Source organism: Polyodon spathula, chromosome 39, assembly GCF_017654505.1.
Source record: "Polyodon spathula isolate WHYD16114869_AA chromosome 39, ASM1765450v1, whole genome shotgun sequence".
NCBI classification, from domain to species: Eukaryota; Metazoa; Chordata; class Actinopteri; order Acipenseriformes; family Polyodontidae; genus Polyodon; species Polyodon spathula.
In genome coordinates, this window is record NC_054572.1 from 4,587,990 (window position 1) to 4,606,735 (window position 18,746).

General features: G+C 33.8%; 1 gene segment (V, D, J or C); it reads right to left on the bottom strand.

Moving 5' to 3' along the window:
• LOC121304786 overlaps positions 1–17,712 on the bottom strand; it is a 37,738-nt gene extending 20,026 nt beyond the window's left edge. Inside the window, 1 exon segment of the C gene segment in view lies at positions 17,316–17,712. Within this exon segment, the coding sequence occupies positions 17,316–17,391 (76 nt within the window).
• Between the last annotated feature and the right edge of the window lie 1,034 nt (positions 17,713–18,746).

Here is an 18,746-nt window from a genome sequence, read left to right on the forward strand (position 1 = left end):
TTAATTACACATTAACACACGTGTGTTAAAGATTGCTACAATTATTTTTGGTTATAAATATGAATGACAACCTATAGCATTACGGTGATATAAAACGTGCATCATGTTCCTAAAACACTGTGCAGCTATTAATAATGGTCTAATATCATAACATCCTTTAAAACATGGTATTGAAGCATCATTCGCTGTTAATAACACAGCCTTAGCTATAAAATGCCTTACTTGAGTTCACTGTTAATGTGGTCCCTTTGCCAAACAAGAGCTTGCCATATCCTCCTCCAGTATTCACACAGTAACTACAATCCCTACAAAAACCTGCACAGCCTGGTCTAGCTAAAGAATAAAATGCATGAACTACAGAGCCTATTCTCACTGGAATCTGCTTAGTATACCTTGGAAAGCTTAGAGCTGTTTCATCAACAACATAGACAAGAATATGGAACCCAGTATATCTGAGGCTGATGGATGACACATGGCTGCTTATTAAATGTGTTAAATCCATTGCTCTATAACAGAGGAATGGTAACCCACACTGGTCCTGGAGGGCCATTTCTTTCCAAGGGTTAATTAAATTATGTGAGTTTCAGGACCTGGTCAACAGTGTAATTGTCTCAGTTTAATAAGCAAGGACTTACCTGAAACAACGCACACTTTGCTTTGTGTGTTCCAATAAGGAATTTGTAATACTGGCGTTTGTCCATGACAAAGTACTCTTTTCCAAACACAATAAATGGATATTTGATGATATAGTGCAAATCCCAATATTAATTGGTTGCCACACATAATCACACATAAACAATATATTTATCCAATGTGTATAACAGTCAAGCCAAAATAATTACTGGGTTCGACTGCGAGTTTGGTTCCAGTTCCAAATATCAGCTTGTTCAGGCCAGTTCCAGAAGTCACACAGTGCTCACATCCATGACAATAACTCTCAACACATACACATATCATTCAGATAATACCATATGCAATTTACTGTTTATCTGTTTATGTTTATATAACATATTTAAACATGTTTTTAAAGGTTTTGGTAGCTAGTCATATGAAATTACAGCTCATGGATTTACTCAGAAATTGAAAACAGAACGCGACGATCAAAATGAATCAAATATCATAGTAGTCAATCTCCAAGCAGGGTTCAATTATAATCATTACTCTGTCAAATCAAATATCATAGCAGGCAATCTGCAAGCACAGGTCAATTATAATCATTACTGTGTCAAATCAAATATCATAGCAGTCAATCTGCAAGCACAGTTCAATTATGCAATGGGTTATTTTGCCAAATATTTGCTTGTAATTGCCAGCTGTTGTAGTCACACAGAGAGTCTGTCCCTAACAATGACTCCCTATACGCACATACCATATACAAGCAAAATGTAAAAGCATAACTGAAAAAACTATGTATCAGAAATAAAACCATCTAAAATGTTGTATTATTCATTGTCCTGTCTAAAGTATCCACACTCTCTTGCTTGTGAAAGTTCCTGGTTGGCCCATGGGTTTCTGTTTGACCCCACTCAGACCACAAGCTAATTGTCTTGGTTTTGTTACGACAATGTATTACTCTCAACACAAGATGAAACAATACTATTTTAATAAGCAAGAACAGCTACTGTGTTTATAGATCAGTACTAATGGAGCCTAAAACTAAATTGTAACCCTAGTAGAAGTCCTACTATATTTAATCCCTCATCAGATATAAAGGTCCAGGCTATAAACTGGATTAAATACAGTATCTATCATTTTACTCACTTGGGCTGATTAAATACAGTATCAGTCTCATTTTACTGACTTGGGTTGATTAAATATAGCATCAGTCTCATTTTACTCACTTGGGTTGACTATGACTTGGGTTCCAGATCCAAATATCAGCTTGTATGCACTGTATCCTCCAGTCACACACAGTGCTTAAACACCTATCAAAAACTCAACACACTCAATGACAAGACATGAACTATTAGTACTGCTAATATTACACAGATGGCAGGTTACCTTTCAAACTTTTTTTCAATAGTTTATCATCCAAATATTCATAAAAATGCAAATCCCTTCAAGTTTACAGCTTTCCTGAAAAGTAATTGTGTATCACTTAAAAAATATAGATCCTGGACTACAAATCAGTTTATCTCCCTCCAGCATCCACACTCTGATAACCACCATGTGAAAAAACTATGTTTCCCAAACAACAAAGCTATGTCTATATATCTCTCTTGAACCATAGTACTTTTGAGGACCAAAAGTCATTGTATAACCATGGTATTACAATAAACATGTCTATGAGATGTGTATAACCATGGTATTAGAATAGAATGTCTATGAAATTTGTATAACCATGGTATTACAATAGACATGTCTATGAGATATACAAGGGTTTATGTGATTTTGTGAACCAAATTGTCTTGCAATGGTTACCCATGGTAAATGGTGGCCATGGAAGGGTTGGCTTGGGCATGGTTAATAGTTTAAATATGATACAGTACTGCAGTCTGTTTTATGATTCTCTGACTGCTTTATCCATGCAAGCATGACTCTATTTAGATACGCTGTTCACTATACAGATAGTGTATTTGTTTGTTTGCTATAATTGCAAATGCATTTAAAATAGTGCAGCAAAAAAGTTCAGCAACAAATAAAGTAAAATACTTACACGGCATTACTGTTAGTTTAGTCCCTGCTCCAAAAGTCAGCTTTCCTCCAAATCCAGCATTCACAGACTATAAACCACCCTATCAAAAACGTGTCTATCTCAGTGCACAACGCACACGGCTGTGAGTTTAAGCGTGCTAATGATAAACGGAAATAAAAATCTTAAACAATATACCACAATGTCCTTGCATATATGTTTACTTCTTTTCTCCATGTTTTCAGATTTGATGATTATAAACACATTTCCTTCACTCTGCAAAAAGAGGGTTTCCAAATAGGATTCAATAATTTGATGCTTTAAACTGAAGCCCCTAACCGGGAGTTTCAGATAGTTCTATATTGAAAGCACATGTTGTTGTGAATGCATATATACCTTTCATTACTGTTGAAACCACTAATATTATTGTATGTGATTTCATGTCTCGATATATTCCATTCATTTGGTAATGTATGCATAGATGTTGTATTACTCTGTGTTGAATGTGGCTGTAATTACACAGATGCTATGGAAGCAAAGAAGAGTTATAGCATCAACAACATCAATATATGCGTACTTTTCTATAAACAGCACACACAGTATCTATCTGTGTTTAGCGAACACAGATTGACCATTTCTGTAATTGTGGTAACTTTTACTAGGTTAAAAAGAGATGAATGTTGTTATTTGTAATAGTGCATTTACTAAAACACATGAAGTACTATGTAAGTAAACAGCACTTGCATGGCACGACACTAGCAATATCTTTGTAATACCTAATAATGTTGAAGAGATGTTTTAAAACAATACATTAGCCCAATTACATGGTCAATGGCTTTAAACATGTGTTTTACATACTTACTGGGTTGTACTGATAACTCGGTTCCGGAGCCAAATGTTAGTTTGTATCCAGCCCCTGAAGTCACACACTATAACTCACTCTATCAAAAACCCATTGCAATGCCTTCTGAGCTGCAGCTAACCTGGACTAGCCATTGAATTTTCTTTACTTCAGTGACATGCCAGTGGATCAGAACTGTGTGTGCAACACAATTCCTCTAAATTCTGAATTACTATGGGTATTATACACCATTGATGGCTATGCATAGACAGTGGCCATTGGTAAAATCAGAGTGCAGATAATTGAATTCATATTTGTTATTCTATTGATTGATTTCCTATTTTGAACATTTTAAAGTGCAGAGGACAGCAGGACAATGGTTGCTCTGATCAGCACAGAGAGGTTGATAATAGAAGAAGAAGATGATGACTTACTGGGTTCCACATTCAGCTTCGTTCCTTGCCCAAATATGATCTTATTTCCTTCGGTATTCACACAGTGCTGCATCCCTTGTCAATAACTCTCTACAGTGATCTCCTAGTTTATATCATGTTTCAGATACACATTGCATGATGGTCTATAGCTCTTATCTGTAGTATTGTATTTGACATTTGGCAACCTGGCTTTAGGTTGTAACAACAAATATGATGTTTTTCTATGTAGAAGTGACAACAATCATCTGTATTCTCATGGAAGAGATCTTCAAATCACAGTTCAAAGTTACGCCATTATTAAAATCAGACTCCTGGCACAATGCTACACAACACAGCAGCATGCATTCATTAAGTTATATTTAGTAGGTTCTTGTTACACTTCTAAAGAATTTTTGTAATTATACAGACTTTTAACACTATTTAAATCTAACATCAATATGAATGGTGCTTTCCCTGTTAATAAACACTTTCTTATTAATTGTTGCAAATGTACTTTTTTTTCATTTTATGAGCAGAAACTATAACAGCTGATACTTACTGGGCTCAACAATCAGCCTGGTACCAGTTCCAAAAGTGAGTTCTGTCCCAGCTCCTCCATCACCCACACAGTAAATCACCCCATAGCAAGAACACAGTACAGCAGGAACACTATGGACCCCAATGCATCACCTCATCTCCTAGCTAAATGATACTGTATCTTGGAAAACCAACCTAAATTAACTAATGCAATGGGGACTTGACATATCCTTGTCTGGCCCTGGAGCAAAACATGTGGTCATTTTACTCATTGATTTTCATAGATCTTGGGTAAAACCTTTTTTTTAGGGTAGTTATAAGTGGAACTATCTACTGTTAACAGGTTTTAAATGTATGTTTATTATAACATTCTCATAATATTCTCTAACTGTTAATAGCATATTTAATAATACATTGTATATAGCGACTTATAATGAATCCTTAAACTCAAATGTGGCCATATTTGAATGGCCACTGTTTTCTTTATACCCTATATGGGTGAGCATGGAGTTTTAATTGATATTTTAGATTATAATACACTTACTTGGTTCAACTACAAGACTTGTTCCTTTTCCAAAGGTAAATTTACCTCCTCCTTGATTCACACAGTAACACATCCTCATACAAAATCATAGCTAGCTTGTCAAAACGCTACAACCTTTCAATACAATGAAGACGTGTTCAAGTATACTGTAATTGGTTCCCCAGAATGCTAGAATATGGATCTTGTCATTAATTGAAGCTCAGTAAATTCTACCTTTACTGTTAATGGTGATTCTGAGCTTGTAAGAGCACAAGACATGTGCTATATTGCATTTCTACATTATCATGCAAATTGAACCCATGTTGTTCAATGTGTGGGATCGTGGAATCCAGCCCCATTAATCCCACATTACTGGTATCAATAATGTACTTTGGCACTTACTTGATTCCACAGCTAGTTTGGTACAGTTTCCAAATAGCAGCTTCCCTGTTCCAGCCCCAGAATCCACACAGACTTACACTGCATTACAATAACTAGCTTCTGTGTGCACTGGTGATCAGAGACCTGATCTACAATTCATATTGCACGATGCCACAGAAATACAACTCACCATAAGAAACAATACTGTTAATTGATATCCAGTCTGCTCTGTAGACATTCAAATCCCATTGACAACATTCTCAAGAACAAAACAAAGATTCAATTTGCCAATCCCTCCAAACAGGGATACGCTAAACAGGAAAGAAGATTCAATCTATCCTGCTCAGAAACATTGTTAAATGAATAGTATAAACCCTGTGAATGCATTTCAGAAATACACTGTGCACTTGCTTGATTCCATAGTTTGTTTTGTATCACTTCCAATATGAGCTGTTCAGTTCCCAGCACATCTATGCAGCGGTAGAAAGCATCACACACAGTGGCTCATTGCTGATTGATCAGCTTGCTGTATTCATTATTATAGCCGGAGGCTGTATTCATTATTATAGCAGAAGGCTGTATTCATTATTATAGCAGGAGACTGAATTCATTAAACCAGTGCTTCCCAACCTTGGCCCTAGGGACCCCTGTGTGTCTGTTGTTTTTCGTTCCAACTGAGCTCTCAATTACTTAACTTGACTCCTAATTGAGCTGATAGTTTGCATAATGTTTGCTATTATTTTCAGCTCTTAAACAGTTGCAGATTTCATGTTACTGATAAAATATTATAGTTGACTGGAACTCTGCAACCGTTTAAGAGCTGAACACGAGTAAAAAGGTCTAATTGAGCAAATTATCTTTTCAATTAAGTGTCTAGTTATGTAATTGAGAGCTCAGCTGGAATAAAAACCAGCAGCCACAGGGGGGCCCCAGGACTGGGGTTGGGAAGCACTGCATTAAACAAAATAAATAACTATTTAATTTAAGGATCAACTGGGAAGGGTAACACTTATTTTAGGGATCCGACATAAGTGATTATCAACTATAAACATGTTATTAATTATGCTATTAACAATTATTGAATATGATTAGATATATGAGTATTATCCCTTTTTGGGTAACACTTTATATTAAGGTTCTGCTTATTAATGTTTTATAAATATATAATATATGCTTAATAACTATGTCATAGGGTGTTAATAAAGCATTATAGACGGGATATAACCATGCAGTAGTCATAAACGGAATTACGTTTAAACATCACAGAGTACAATGGGTAGCTAAAAACTGTCATAAAAATGTAATTCCGTTTATAGCTATTGCATGGTTATAAATCATGATGTATTAACAGTCTATAACATAGTTATTAAGCATCTATTATATATTTATACAACAGCTACAATACATTAATAAGCAGCACCTTAATATAAAGCGTTACAAATTTTGGTCATTGTTTTTGCGCTATTGTTTATAATCGCTTATAACAGATATAGTCTTTTCAGGTCTGTTTGTCTATCTATGCCTGTCTGTCTGTCTGTTTTTATATGTATGTCTCACCAGTTGTATGGCTTTGATTTTGATTTGTTATACAATTTTGCCATTGTTTTGTTTTTGCTATTGTGTATAACCACTTATAACGGATCCCTAAACTAAAGTGTAGCCAGATAAACATCTATAAGTAACATGTCTATTAATATTCCTAAACAAACCTGTTATCTCAAATATTAAACACCTCTGTGTTTATTGCATTTAGATATAATTTCAAATGCACACATATTTTATTACAGACTACTGTTATTAGATATTTTACATATCATGTTCAATGTATTTCCTGCAGTATATTGTGTATTGGATATTATTTTAATTAAACAGTGTTTACACATTGCATATAAACAATACAATTACTATATAACTGTGTGTGTAATAATAGTAGAATGACATTGTAATATCAGTCACAATGTAAACTGGCCCCTCAGCCTGCTATGAATAGTAAGAGTGCACATCTATTTATAAACACATTTACCAGAATAATTTCATTTCATACTTTAACAGCTCAAAGAAAACTTACTTGGTTGAACAATCAGCCTCGTGCCCTTCCTGAAAGTGATTTTCTGAGCTCCTGTATTCACACAGCAAACTATGCCTTTGCAAAAACTAATACTGCTAGAGACTTGAACATCTGCCCTCATTACCAATCCTATGTGACTTAAAACATCTCTCACCTTAAGTGATGATAATCAATTCAAATGCATGTGTACTAATAGTGTGTCACATCTGTTATCAGAATTCCTGACTAAATCAATGTGTTTCAGAAAGTAATAGAGTATTCAGTGCATGTTTTACCACTCACCAGGCTCCACAAATAGTTTAGTCCCTGATCCAAAGACAAGCTTAGTCCCAGCATCATTCACACAACACCAAACCCCCTAACAATAACCTTTCACTGTATCACACTGTCTATCATGCAGCCTGGCAGTAAGGATTTGGATAATGCAATTGAATTTGAATGTGTGCATTATGATTTCAGAAGTGTCTGTAACAGACATAAACAGATCCATCTCTTGTTAAAAGCACGTACGAGGCTCTACCGAGAGTTGTCTTCTTGATCCACAAGTTATTTGTTCCCCAAAGCGATTCCCAAAGCAAGTGTTTTCATAGCAGATTCTCAAATTGTTTTACACCAAATCGTAATTTGCATATTTATTTCAGAAATGGAAAAAAAAAAAAAAAAAAAAAAAAAAAAAAAAAAACACAAGTTACCACACCAGGGATAAACTACTCAAACATTTCATTTTGGGACTTAAAAAAAAGTCTTTAGAATTGTAATGGGTGTTTGTTTTTGTTTAGTTTTTTCCTTTTAGAAAATAAAAAAAAAGTGCTTTGGAGTAAATATCTTTTAGAATTTAGCCCATAATAAACCATTTCAAGCAGAAAATCCAATGTATAGAGACCACAAAAAGCCAACAAAGGAAAACTAGAATATGATTTGGTTATTATGTTAGGATCTCTGCTTTTCTGTTCTTCTATTTTTGTATTTTTATATGGGGCTTTGTGGTCCAGTGGTAAAGAAAGGGGTTTGTTACCAGGAGGTTACAGGTTCAATCCCAGCTCAGCCATTGACTCAGTGTATGTGTGACCCAGAGCAAATCTCTTAACCTCCTTGTGCTCTGTCCTTCAGATGAGATGTAAAACCAAGGTCCTATTGGAAGTGAATCTGCTGCAACAATGTGATGCATAGCTCACCCCCTAGCCTCTAAATTACTTTGGATAAAAGCATCTGCTACATAATAATAATACTGTCACAATTACAAGACCATTTTCACAAGATCTCAACAATTTGATTTGTTTAGTTTTTTCAAATGTTTCCCTCAATGACCTACTGTCAATTTGGCTTTAAAAGAGATTGCATTACATTATCTAATCTGTGGTGGTTCACAGCAACACAATCCTGCAGGCTGATGGTAAATATTATCAATATTATGTAGTTTCTGTACTTTTGGTTAGATATCTCTAGCATTGTTTACTGTAGTATGTATTATATCTTTGTCTGTATTGCCATACTGTATTTCACTTACTTGGCATCACATTCAATTTAGTTCCTTTCTCAAAAATGAGCCGATTTCCACCCGACTGAGTATTCACACACCATTACACTCCATAGCATATACCTCTTGCTATGGGGGTAGAAGCACCAAGGTCTTAAACTCCAATGTCGAGTTTCTATTTTTCAGGGATAATCGCATTGTTACCTCATAATATGTTTTCAGAGGTTGTAACCCAAGCTTCAATGACATGGTATTTGCGTTATAAATGTTTAATAAGCAGCAGTACAGCATTGATCGATCATGGCATCTATATTACCTTGATTTCTTGACTATGTAACCTAGTTGTGAAGATTACATTTCTAAATACATAAGTGTTTAAAGCTAAAAAATTAGTAATACATAATATTTGGTATATAATATATTATATATATAATATAGTATATATAAATCTTTATATATATAGATATATATATATTTTTTAAAAAAAAGTAAATTTTGATGGTGTTTCAATACATAATGTTTCATTTGGACACCTGTATATAATATATTATTATTATTATTATTATTATTATTATTATTATTATTAGTAGTAGTAGTAGTAGTAGTAGTAGTTTATTTGGCAGACGCTTTTATCCAAGAGTATCAAAGACACTTTCAAAGGGCAAAATATTATCATTGGTAATATCAAATATTCTTGAATCTGAACACAGTTATTACTACAATTTGAGACCAATAATCTCAAATATTACCTGATGTATCTCATCTGCTTTTAACACCAGTCTGTCAATACATTATCAAGGTATCCACACTGGAGCATTCCTATTCTACTTACTTGGCTGCACATTTAATTGTGTTCCTCTTCCAAAAATGGTTTTATAGCCACCCTGAGAATTCCACACCATTACACTTCATAACAAATACCTCTGTTACTAAAACAGATAATATTATAACAGAGATACGATTGCAGTTTATCCATTTGTATTCAATTCATTTAATTGGGACAAAAAGGCAGATTTATCAAGCCATGCCGAAGGTTAATGTAAAACTCCAAGCTATCTTGCAGGTTATTTGTTGCTCGTTTTGTGACATTAGCAGGTCATTATTTGATGTAAAAGAGTCCACTGGGTGTGTAATAAGCTGTTAGAATGTAATGTTTGCTTGTTTTCTTTAAGCCATGTGGTTTTTTTTGCACTTCATTGTTTATTTGATGTATCTTCTATATTCAGCAAATGTTTTAGTTTTTATTGTATTATTATTGTTTCACAATTACTGTTCCTGCCACACAATTCTTCCCAGATATATGACAATACATAGAATAAACAAACTTACTCGGCTGCACAATCACTTTTGTTCCTTTTCCAAATATGAGCTTCCCAGCTCCTCTGTCATTCACACAGCATTATATCCTAATACACAAACCCACTAGAGCAGGGTTTACTGATTCACCACATAAAACAAACTCAGTCTACTTTTCTTTTTATAATTGTTAATATATTAGTATTTCCAGCAAGAGGGTCATTGTTGCAGTTTCAGTGTTTTTTTCTTGTTCACAGTAAGTCATCAGTTGCAACGCTGCATATATTTGCAGAGCTATTTTTTAAGGAATGTATTTTAAAGGCACTTACTTGGATCCACTATAAGTCTTGTTCCATTTCCAAATATGAGCTTGTCAGCCACTCCACTATTCACACAGTGCTACACACCCTACCAAAAACCTCCTGGATGGGCAGTCGTTTCCAGGGGCCGCACAAGGATTTTACAGCACTCTAAATTAACACTTGGTATAATGAAATGCATTACCAAGAATTACCAACATTCACAAAAATACCTTTCTAAAAAAGTAAGTATTTAAGCTAGATTTAAAACCACTTTGAGTGACTGAATCCCTGATTTCTTTAGGAATGGTTTTCCAGAATTTTGGGGCACAACAACAAAAGGCCCTGTCACCCATGGGGCGCAGACGAGCAGAGGGAACACATACCAGTCCAGAATCAGTTGAGCGAAGGTTGCGTGAGGGAGTGTAAACAGATAAAAGATCAGGTAAGCCAAACCATGCAGAGCTTTAAAGGTAAGAAGAATAATTTTAAAATCAACTCAAAACCTGACAGGCAACCAGTGCAAGGACTCCAAAACAGGAGTGATGTGAGCCACAAAGAAATATATATAAAGATTCAGTGTACTCACGGGGCTCAACAGTGAGTTTGGTTCCATTACCAAATATAATCTTATTCACACCAGCTCCAGCAGTCCACACTAATATACTCCCTTACAGGAGCTGACATCTGAATGTGAGGCACATTGCATTAATGCCATGGTTTCTGTCTAATATTTAGATAACACAATCAATAATGTCATTGTTAAGTAGATAAACTGTAGATACAAATCCTAAATATTGGAATATTTACACACATCAACTTACCTGGTTCTACCAAAAGTCTTGTCCCAAATCCAAACGTAATCTTTTCATATTCTGTATTCACACAGCCATTTCCCTCTTTACAAAAACTAAAGCAAATGTCATAGCAAGCATGTATACTGTTACCAGCCAACCTGTATAGGCAGGTATCAAGGAATGGCATCCCATTGCTATGAGCAAGAAGGTTCCTACACGTACTAACACGGAGGAATACCGGATCCTTTATAAATAATCACAATGTATATAAACACTTGAGATGTATGAATGACAATAACAGGCTACAGCACTACACTGTTTGAAAACATATTACCAAGCATTATGATAACTGTATTAATACTTTTGTCTTATTTATATTATGTAATGTGTGTAGTTTTAGTTAGAAATCTCTAGCTTTTTTTTATCATAGTATGTATTGTATCTTTTTTTGTATTGCCATACTGTATTTTACTTACTTGGCGCCACATTCAATTTAGTTTCTTTCCCAAAAATGAGCTGATATCCACCGACTGAGTATTCACACACCATTACACTCCATAGCATATACCTCTTCCTATGGGGGGAGAAGCTCGAACGTTTCTATTTTTCAGGGAGAGTCATACTCTTACCAATAAGATGTTACTTAATAATATGTGTTTTACACATTGTAAAGCAAGCTTCAATGACATGGTATTTGTGTTATTAATGATTAATAAGCAGCAGTACAGCATTGATCGATCATGGCATCTGTATTATCTTGATTTCTTCAATATGTAGCCTAGTTATCAGGTATCCATTTCAGAACTATGTATTTTTATAGTCTAAACTACCACAAAGCTATGCCAAAATATTCATATTATTAGTTTATTTGACAAACGCATTTATCCAAACACACATTACACATATAGAAAGCTCTATGCCTTCTATACATTATTTCTTCCTAGAATTATATGACTGCATTTTAACATGCATTGATATCAAAGACACTTTCAAAGGGCAAAATATTATCATTGGTAATATCAAATATGATTATTTCAACTACCAATCAACCAAGTCGTGTGTAGCATGTTATACAGCTGCAATTAGTATTGGTGGTAAGTGACCAATTTGCCTGCAGAAGCATTCCTTCATAGATATCAAACTATCTGAGCCTTAAAGAGTAGGGGTACAAAGTGATCCCAACTGTGCTACAATGTAAATCCCAGATGAGATTTTTCTAAATCAACATGTGTAGATGAAATGCTCAGTTTCAAGGCAGTAAAACACATTTGTTCCTATACAGTTAAAAATCAGGCACCTTTTCTAACCAATACATTCCAGATCAGATTTCTTGTAAATAGAAGTGAATGACTAGCATCTTGAATACATCTGGGATGGGTATTGTTCATGTATTATTCACTGTGAATCTGAACTCAGTTATTAGACATACAGCGAAAGTTTGCCATCAATAATCTCAAATATTACCTGATGTATCTCATCTGCTTTTAACACCAGTCTGTCAATATATTATCAAGGTATCCACACCGTAGCATTCCTATTCAACTTACTTGGCTGCACATTTAATTGTGTTCCTCTTCCAAAAATGGTTTTATAGCCACCCTGAGAATTCCACACCATTACACTTCATAACAAATACCTCTGTTACTAAAACAGATAATATTATAATAGAGATACGATTGCAGTTTATCCATTTGTATTCAATTAACAGAAATGAGCTTAATTGTTACAACACTGGGTGTTTAATAAACTGTTAGAATGTAATGTTAATGTTTAAAAAGTAGTGGCACAAAATGTCCCCAATTGTGCTGCAATGCGTGTAAATCAAATGTCTCAATGAACGTTGGTTAAGAGTTGCTCAGTTTCAACGCAGTAAAACACATTTGTTCCTATACAGTTAAAAATCAGGCACCTTTCCCATCTAGCCAATACATCCCAGATTTCTTGTAAATAGAAGTGAATGACAGATGCATCTTGAATACATCAGGGACGATTCACAGAAAATGTATTATTTTCTGTGAATCTGAACTCAGTTATTATTACTACAGTTTTGCCACCAATAATCTCAAAAATGTTCTGCTTTTAACACCAGTCTGTCAATATATTATCAAGGTATCCACACTGGAGCATTCCTAGTCTACTTACTTGGCTGCACATTTAATTGTGTTCCTCTTCCAAAAATGGTTTTATAGCCACCCTGAGAATTCCACACCATTACACTTCATAACAAATACCTCTGTTACTAAAACAGGTAATATTATAACAGAGATACGATTGCAGTTTATCCATTTGTATTCAATTCACAGAAATTAGTTTAATTGGGACAACAAGGCAGATTTATCAAGCCATGATATATAACAATACATATAATAAATACACTTACTTGGCTTCACAATCACTTTTGTTCCATTTCCAAATATGAGCTTCCCAGCTCCATCATTCACACAGCATTACACCTCAAAACACAAACACACTGAATCAAACTAACACAATACAATGAATGCTGCTTATTTTCTTGTATTCTAATTGTAAACATGATGATATGCATATTAACATTCCCAACAATTTTTTCTCACAATCTCTTTTCTGCAACCAATTCAATACATTATGGTGCTGAATAGACGTTTGGGATTTTGAGGTTGAATTGAGAACCATGAGCACTGTAAAAGAGAAAGGGTTTTATGGAACAGTGTCAGGTCTAATCACTGCCCCTGTTTATAATTAATACTGCACACTGTCTGTAAAAGATTAATACTAATTATATTTACAGTTTATCAGTTTATTCTTCTAAGCCCTTGCCATGTACTCTTATTATAACTAAGTGTAGGTGATTGAAGGGTCTGAATCAGGGCTCTTAATGGTGATCTGATCATCATATCTATCTGATCATCATATCTCTGTGATCTTCTGTTACAGCACTCTATATATTCACAAGCTCACTGTTAAATGTATTTGACTTGTACTTACTTGGATCCACTATCAGTCTAGTTCCGTTTCCAAATATGAGCTTTTGACCCCCTCCAGTATTCACACAGTGTTACACCCCCTACTAAAAACCATCTGGATGGGAAATCAGTGTTACAATCCCTACCAAAAACTACCTGGTTGAGAACGCAGCGTTACAATCCCTACCAAAAACCACCTGGATGGGAACTCCAATCCAGTGGCCCCTCTAGGATTTTTCCGCACTCCATGTTAACATTAAGAAGAACATAATTAATAAATTACAATAAGCAATATTGTCTCTGATAACTCATACATACTGTCTGATCCTCTTTGCACAATATGTAAAAAAAAAAAATAGCAACTCATTATTAAGAATTACTAATTCCATTAAAGTCAGATAAATTAAATTGCTTGCATACTGTATAAGCTCAAACTTTCAATTGAAAAGAAAGAGAGCAAAAAATCCAAATTATTCTATAAACTTCCCCGGATACTTTAGTTCAACTTTTCAATGGTTCCACTCAGTAACTGATTAGTTTAATGAACAGTATTTAACTGTAATGTAGGAGTGCCGTCACATACAGGTTGTCCACAGTATCCCCAAATCATATAGGCAACCTGAAGCATTCCCTGTCTTTGCTTTAGTTAAAAATGCCACAGTGTTAATTAGAGTAACAATGACAAGTGTCACTGTTAATAATAGGCTAATGGAAATGGATGGCACATCATGTCTTAATAAATCTGCTCCAATGCAGCATTTCATTTATTTTACTATCTTAACTCTCTTAATATTATTCGTTTTCGTTTCTGCAAGCAATGTGTACATTTTATTGAACTGTATCTGTTTTTAGTTTCTTTATTAACTGTTGGCAACTATATTACTAACTTGCTTATGAATAGGTTACTATATATAAACTAACATGGAAACAAAATACACAATTTCATTAAACAGCTTGTAAGCTAGCGGTTTACAGTTAACAAAGGGAGAAAGGTGCCACCTTCAATAAAGAATGAATTGTTTTAATTTATATACTGTGTACAGTGCCCTTCGTTTACAGCAATCCCAGAAAGCTTCACTAAATAAAAACAATTTTATAGTGCCAGTTAAACACAGCTTATCAACACATCAAATAATATCTCTAAGCAGATGTTAGGGTTAATGTATTATAAGCTGCTTATTAATTCCAATAAGGAAAAACACATCATCACACATTCTGTCTGCTCATTCTTGAAAAGGCAAATTTCTATTGAAGTTAAATAAAATATATCGCCTGACTATGAGAAGTTTCAATTGAATCTGTACAAATAAAACCCACATACAATATTAATTAACTGCATTTATATAAAAACTTACTTGGTTCCACGATTACTTTAGTTCCATTTCCAAATACAAACTTCCTACTTCCATCATCCACACAGTAATGCATCCCTGTACATAAACCTACTGAGGACCTGACCTGCTAACCCTGGTGCTGGATTGCCGATGGTCCCATCTGAGAACACTTTGAAATCATTTTTAGCACAGCTTTCAGTTTTGTTTTTCTTTAATTAGGGAATTTAAAGTCAGTTTGTGGCACTAGAATTAAACATAAAGTATGGGTAATAAAATGTTGATGAGATTTAGAAGTGATATCTAGAGAAAGCTAAAATAATGATATTTCAAGCACAGTTCTCAAAAGCGAAAAACAGCAGATTTCAAAATATATCTATTTAAACAAGTTCTTTTGACCTTCTCTATTGTCATACAAAATACATGATATTCCGAAATCAAATAGCAAGCGTATATGGATTTGGCATTAGATTACAAAACTACTACTGTTCAATTTAATCTCTACTGCATTGTGGATGACATTTTATATTCTGATTGCTGTTCAGTTTAATCTCTACTGCATTGTGAATGATATTTTATATTCTGATTGATGTTCAGTTTAATCTCTACTGCATTGTGGATGATATTTTATATTCTGATTGCTGTTCAGTTTAATCTCTACTGCATTGTGGATGACATTTTATATTCTGATTGCTGTTCAGTTTAATCTCTACTGCATTGTGAATGATATTTTATATTCTGATTGCTGTTCAGTTTAATCTCTACTGCATTGTGAATGATATTTTATATTCTGATTGCTGTTCAGTTTAATCTCTACTGCATTGTGAATGATATTTTATATTCTGATTGCTGTTCATTTTAATCTCTACTGCATTGTGGATGATATTTTATATTCTGATTGCTGTTCAGTTTAATCTCTGCTGCATTGTGAATGATATTTTCTAGTCTGATCTGTTTATTCCTCGTTATGATAGTAAATCAAACAGCACAGAATATGTTTTTCAGTTATAAATGTGACAGGGTTTCTATTGAAATGTGCTTCACTTATTGGGTTCCACAGTGTGCCATTTCCAAAGGTGAGTTTTTGAGCGCCTCCAGCATTCACACAGTGTAACACCCCGTATCAAAAAATAGCACCAAGGCAATCAGTATTGGATAGTTGAAGTACATTAATATATTTGACCTATGCCTTAGACTACAATATACGGACCAGTAAATCAACAGATCATTTAGTTCATCCATAAAATCATGATTTATTGAAAACAATAACAAAAGTAAAGAAACTATATTGTACTAAATACAAAATGCTTAACATTCTCTACATTCTCTCACTACAGAAATAAAACAACTGGACAAAAGACAATCTGGTTGCAATTTAACATAATGAACAGAAATGCATATTCAATTCACTGGAATTGCATAGTTATTTCTGAATATCTTATGCTTTTTTTCACCACTACATACACACCTAATGAATGTAATCTATTATCATAATCTAGTGTAGAAATGTACACATACATAGTTTAAGACATTCAAGATCAAACTCATTTTACAATATTCCTAAATATGCAAAACACTAACGGCTGGTTTCATAGAGCCTGTTTAGCAATAATCTTGTATTAGCTTACCTGAGATATAATTAGGTAGTTTAGAACTGCTAATCAAGATCTATGAAACCCATAATAAAATCAGTCCAGCACAGACCCACATTAAGGCGCTCTGTGTTTTCTCTATGCCCAGTCTGTCATTGGAAGCAGTTATTTATTATATTTACTCACTTGGTTCCACTGCTAACAGAGTTCCTTTTCCAAACACCAGCTTGTTTGTCCCTCCAGTAGTCACACAGTATAGCATGGCTTAACAAAAACTAGTAGTTTAAGGAACCACTTATAAAAGACCTATAACCATGCTATTAACACAAACAAAGTGTATTGCAATACAATCTTGATTACTTTACTGGTGGAGAGCTTGTCATTTTATCATTCTCCCTTGCCTTATAATGCCCTTGTTTTTTGTTTTTTTTACACATCGTTGACATTGGCGGTTATTAATTTCATTTATAACACATTATTAGATTGCTTACTAAATCTGTATATCATATCCTTAAACTGAAGCTACCACTCAGACCAGGTGACCCCTTCATTCTATATAATGTAGCAACCATCCATAATTGTGTATCTCTCTCTCTCTCTGAGAAGAGAGATGAGAGAGAGGAGAGAGAAGATATATATCTCTATATATATATATATATATGATATATATATATATATATATATATATATATATATATATATATAATATATATTAATGCATACATAATGTTGCTTCTAATGGCATGGCTAGTGGTTAAAATCAAATGTTTAATCAAAAAGAAAATCATTGAATCAATCAAAACATCTACCCCTGTTTTCTCAATCCATATAACAAATAAAAGTTAAAGACTTGTTTGAGATGTGCTATATTCCACGCATTTCAAAAAGAAACATTCAGTACTTACTTGGATTCACTGTTAATTTTGTACCAATTCCAAATATGAGCTTTTGACCTGCAGCATTATTCACACAGTGAATCATCACATAGCATAAACTATACAGATTCCTTCTCCATTATAAGTAATGCAATAAGCATGGCATATTTCAAATATGCAATTTAGTTAAAGCTTCATAACAAGAATTAAACATGTTGGGTCTTTAGGTTGTTGATTTTGCATTTTACGACTATGAAGCACCCAAATATTTAACATGATTTCTGTCTTTACCTCACTACACTGGGCTTCATGTTCCATGCTTCAATTACTAAGAATACATTATTATTATTATTATTATTATTATTATTATTATTATTATTATTATTATTATTATTATTATTACTACTACATGTTTCTTTTTCTAAGAATACATGGATAACGCTCTATGTTTTTACATTTAAATTACATTAAACCACAATGTAATTAAAGTACAATATTATATGCAAAGTGTTTTTCTTTTTTTTTTTTTTTTAACAAATATACAAATAAATAAATAAATAAATCCTACTTTGATTCTAGGTGTGTTTAAAACAAAGGGTCAGTTATTCAGTAAGCTTTAGGGGAAAACCCACAGCACCCTAGACTTTGTGTCAGTGTTTGGATAGAACGCAAGACTAAAATGTAGATATTGTCAAAGTCTCTCTTTGCAAGTAGAGACTTATAATACTACATTTTCATTTCG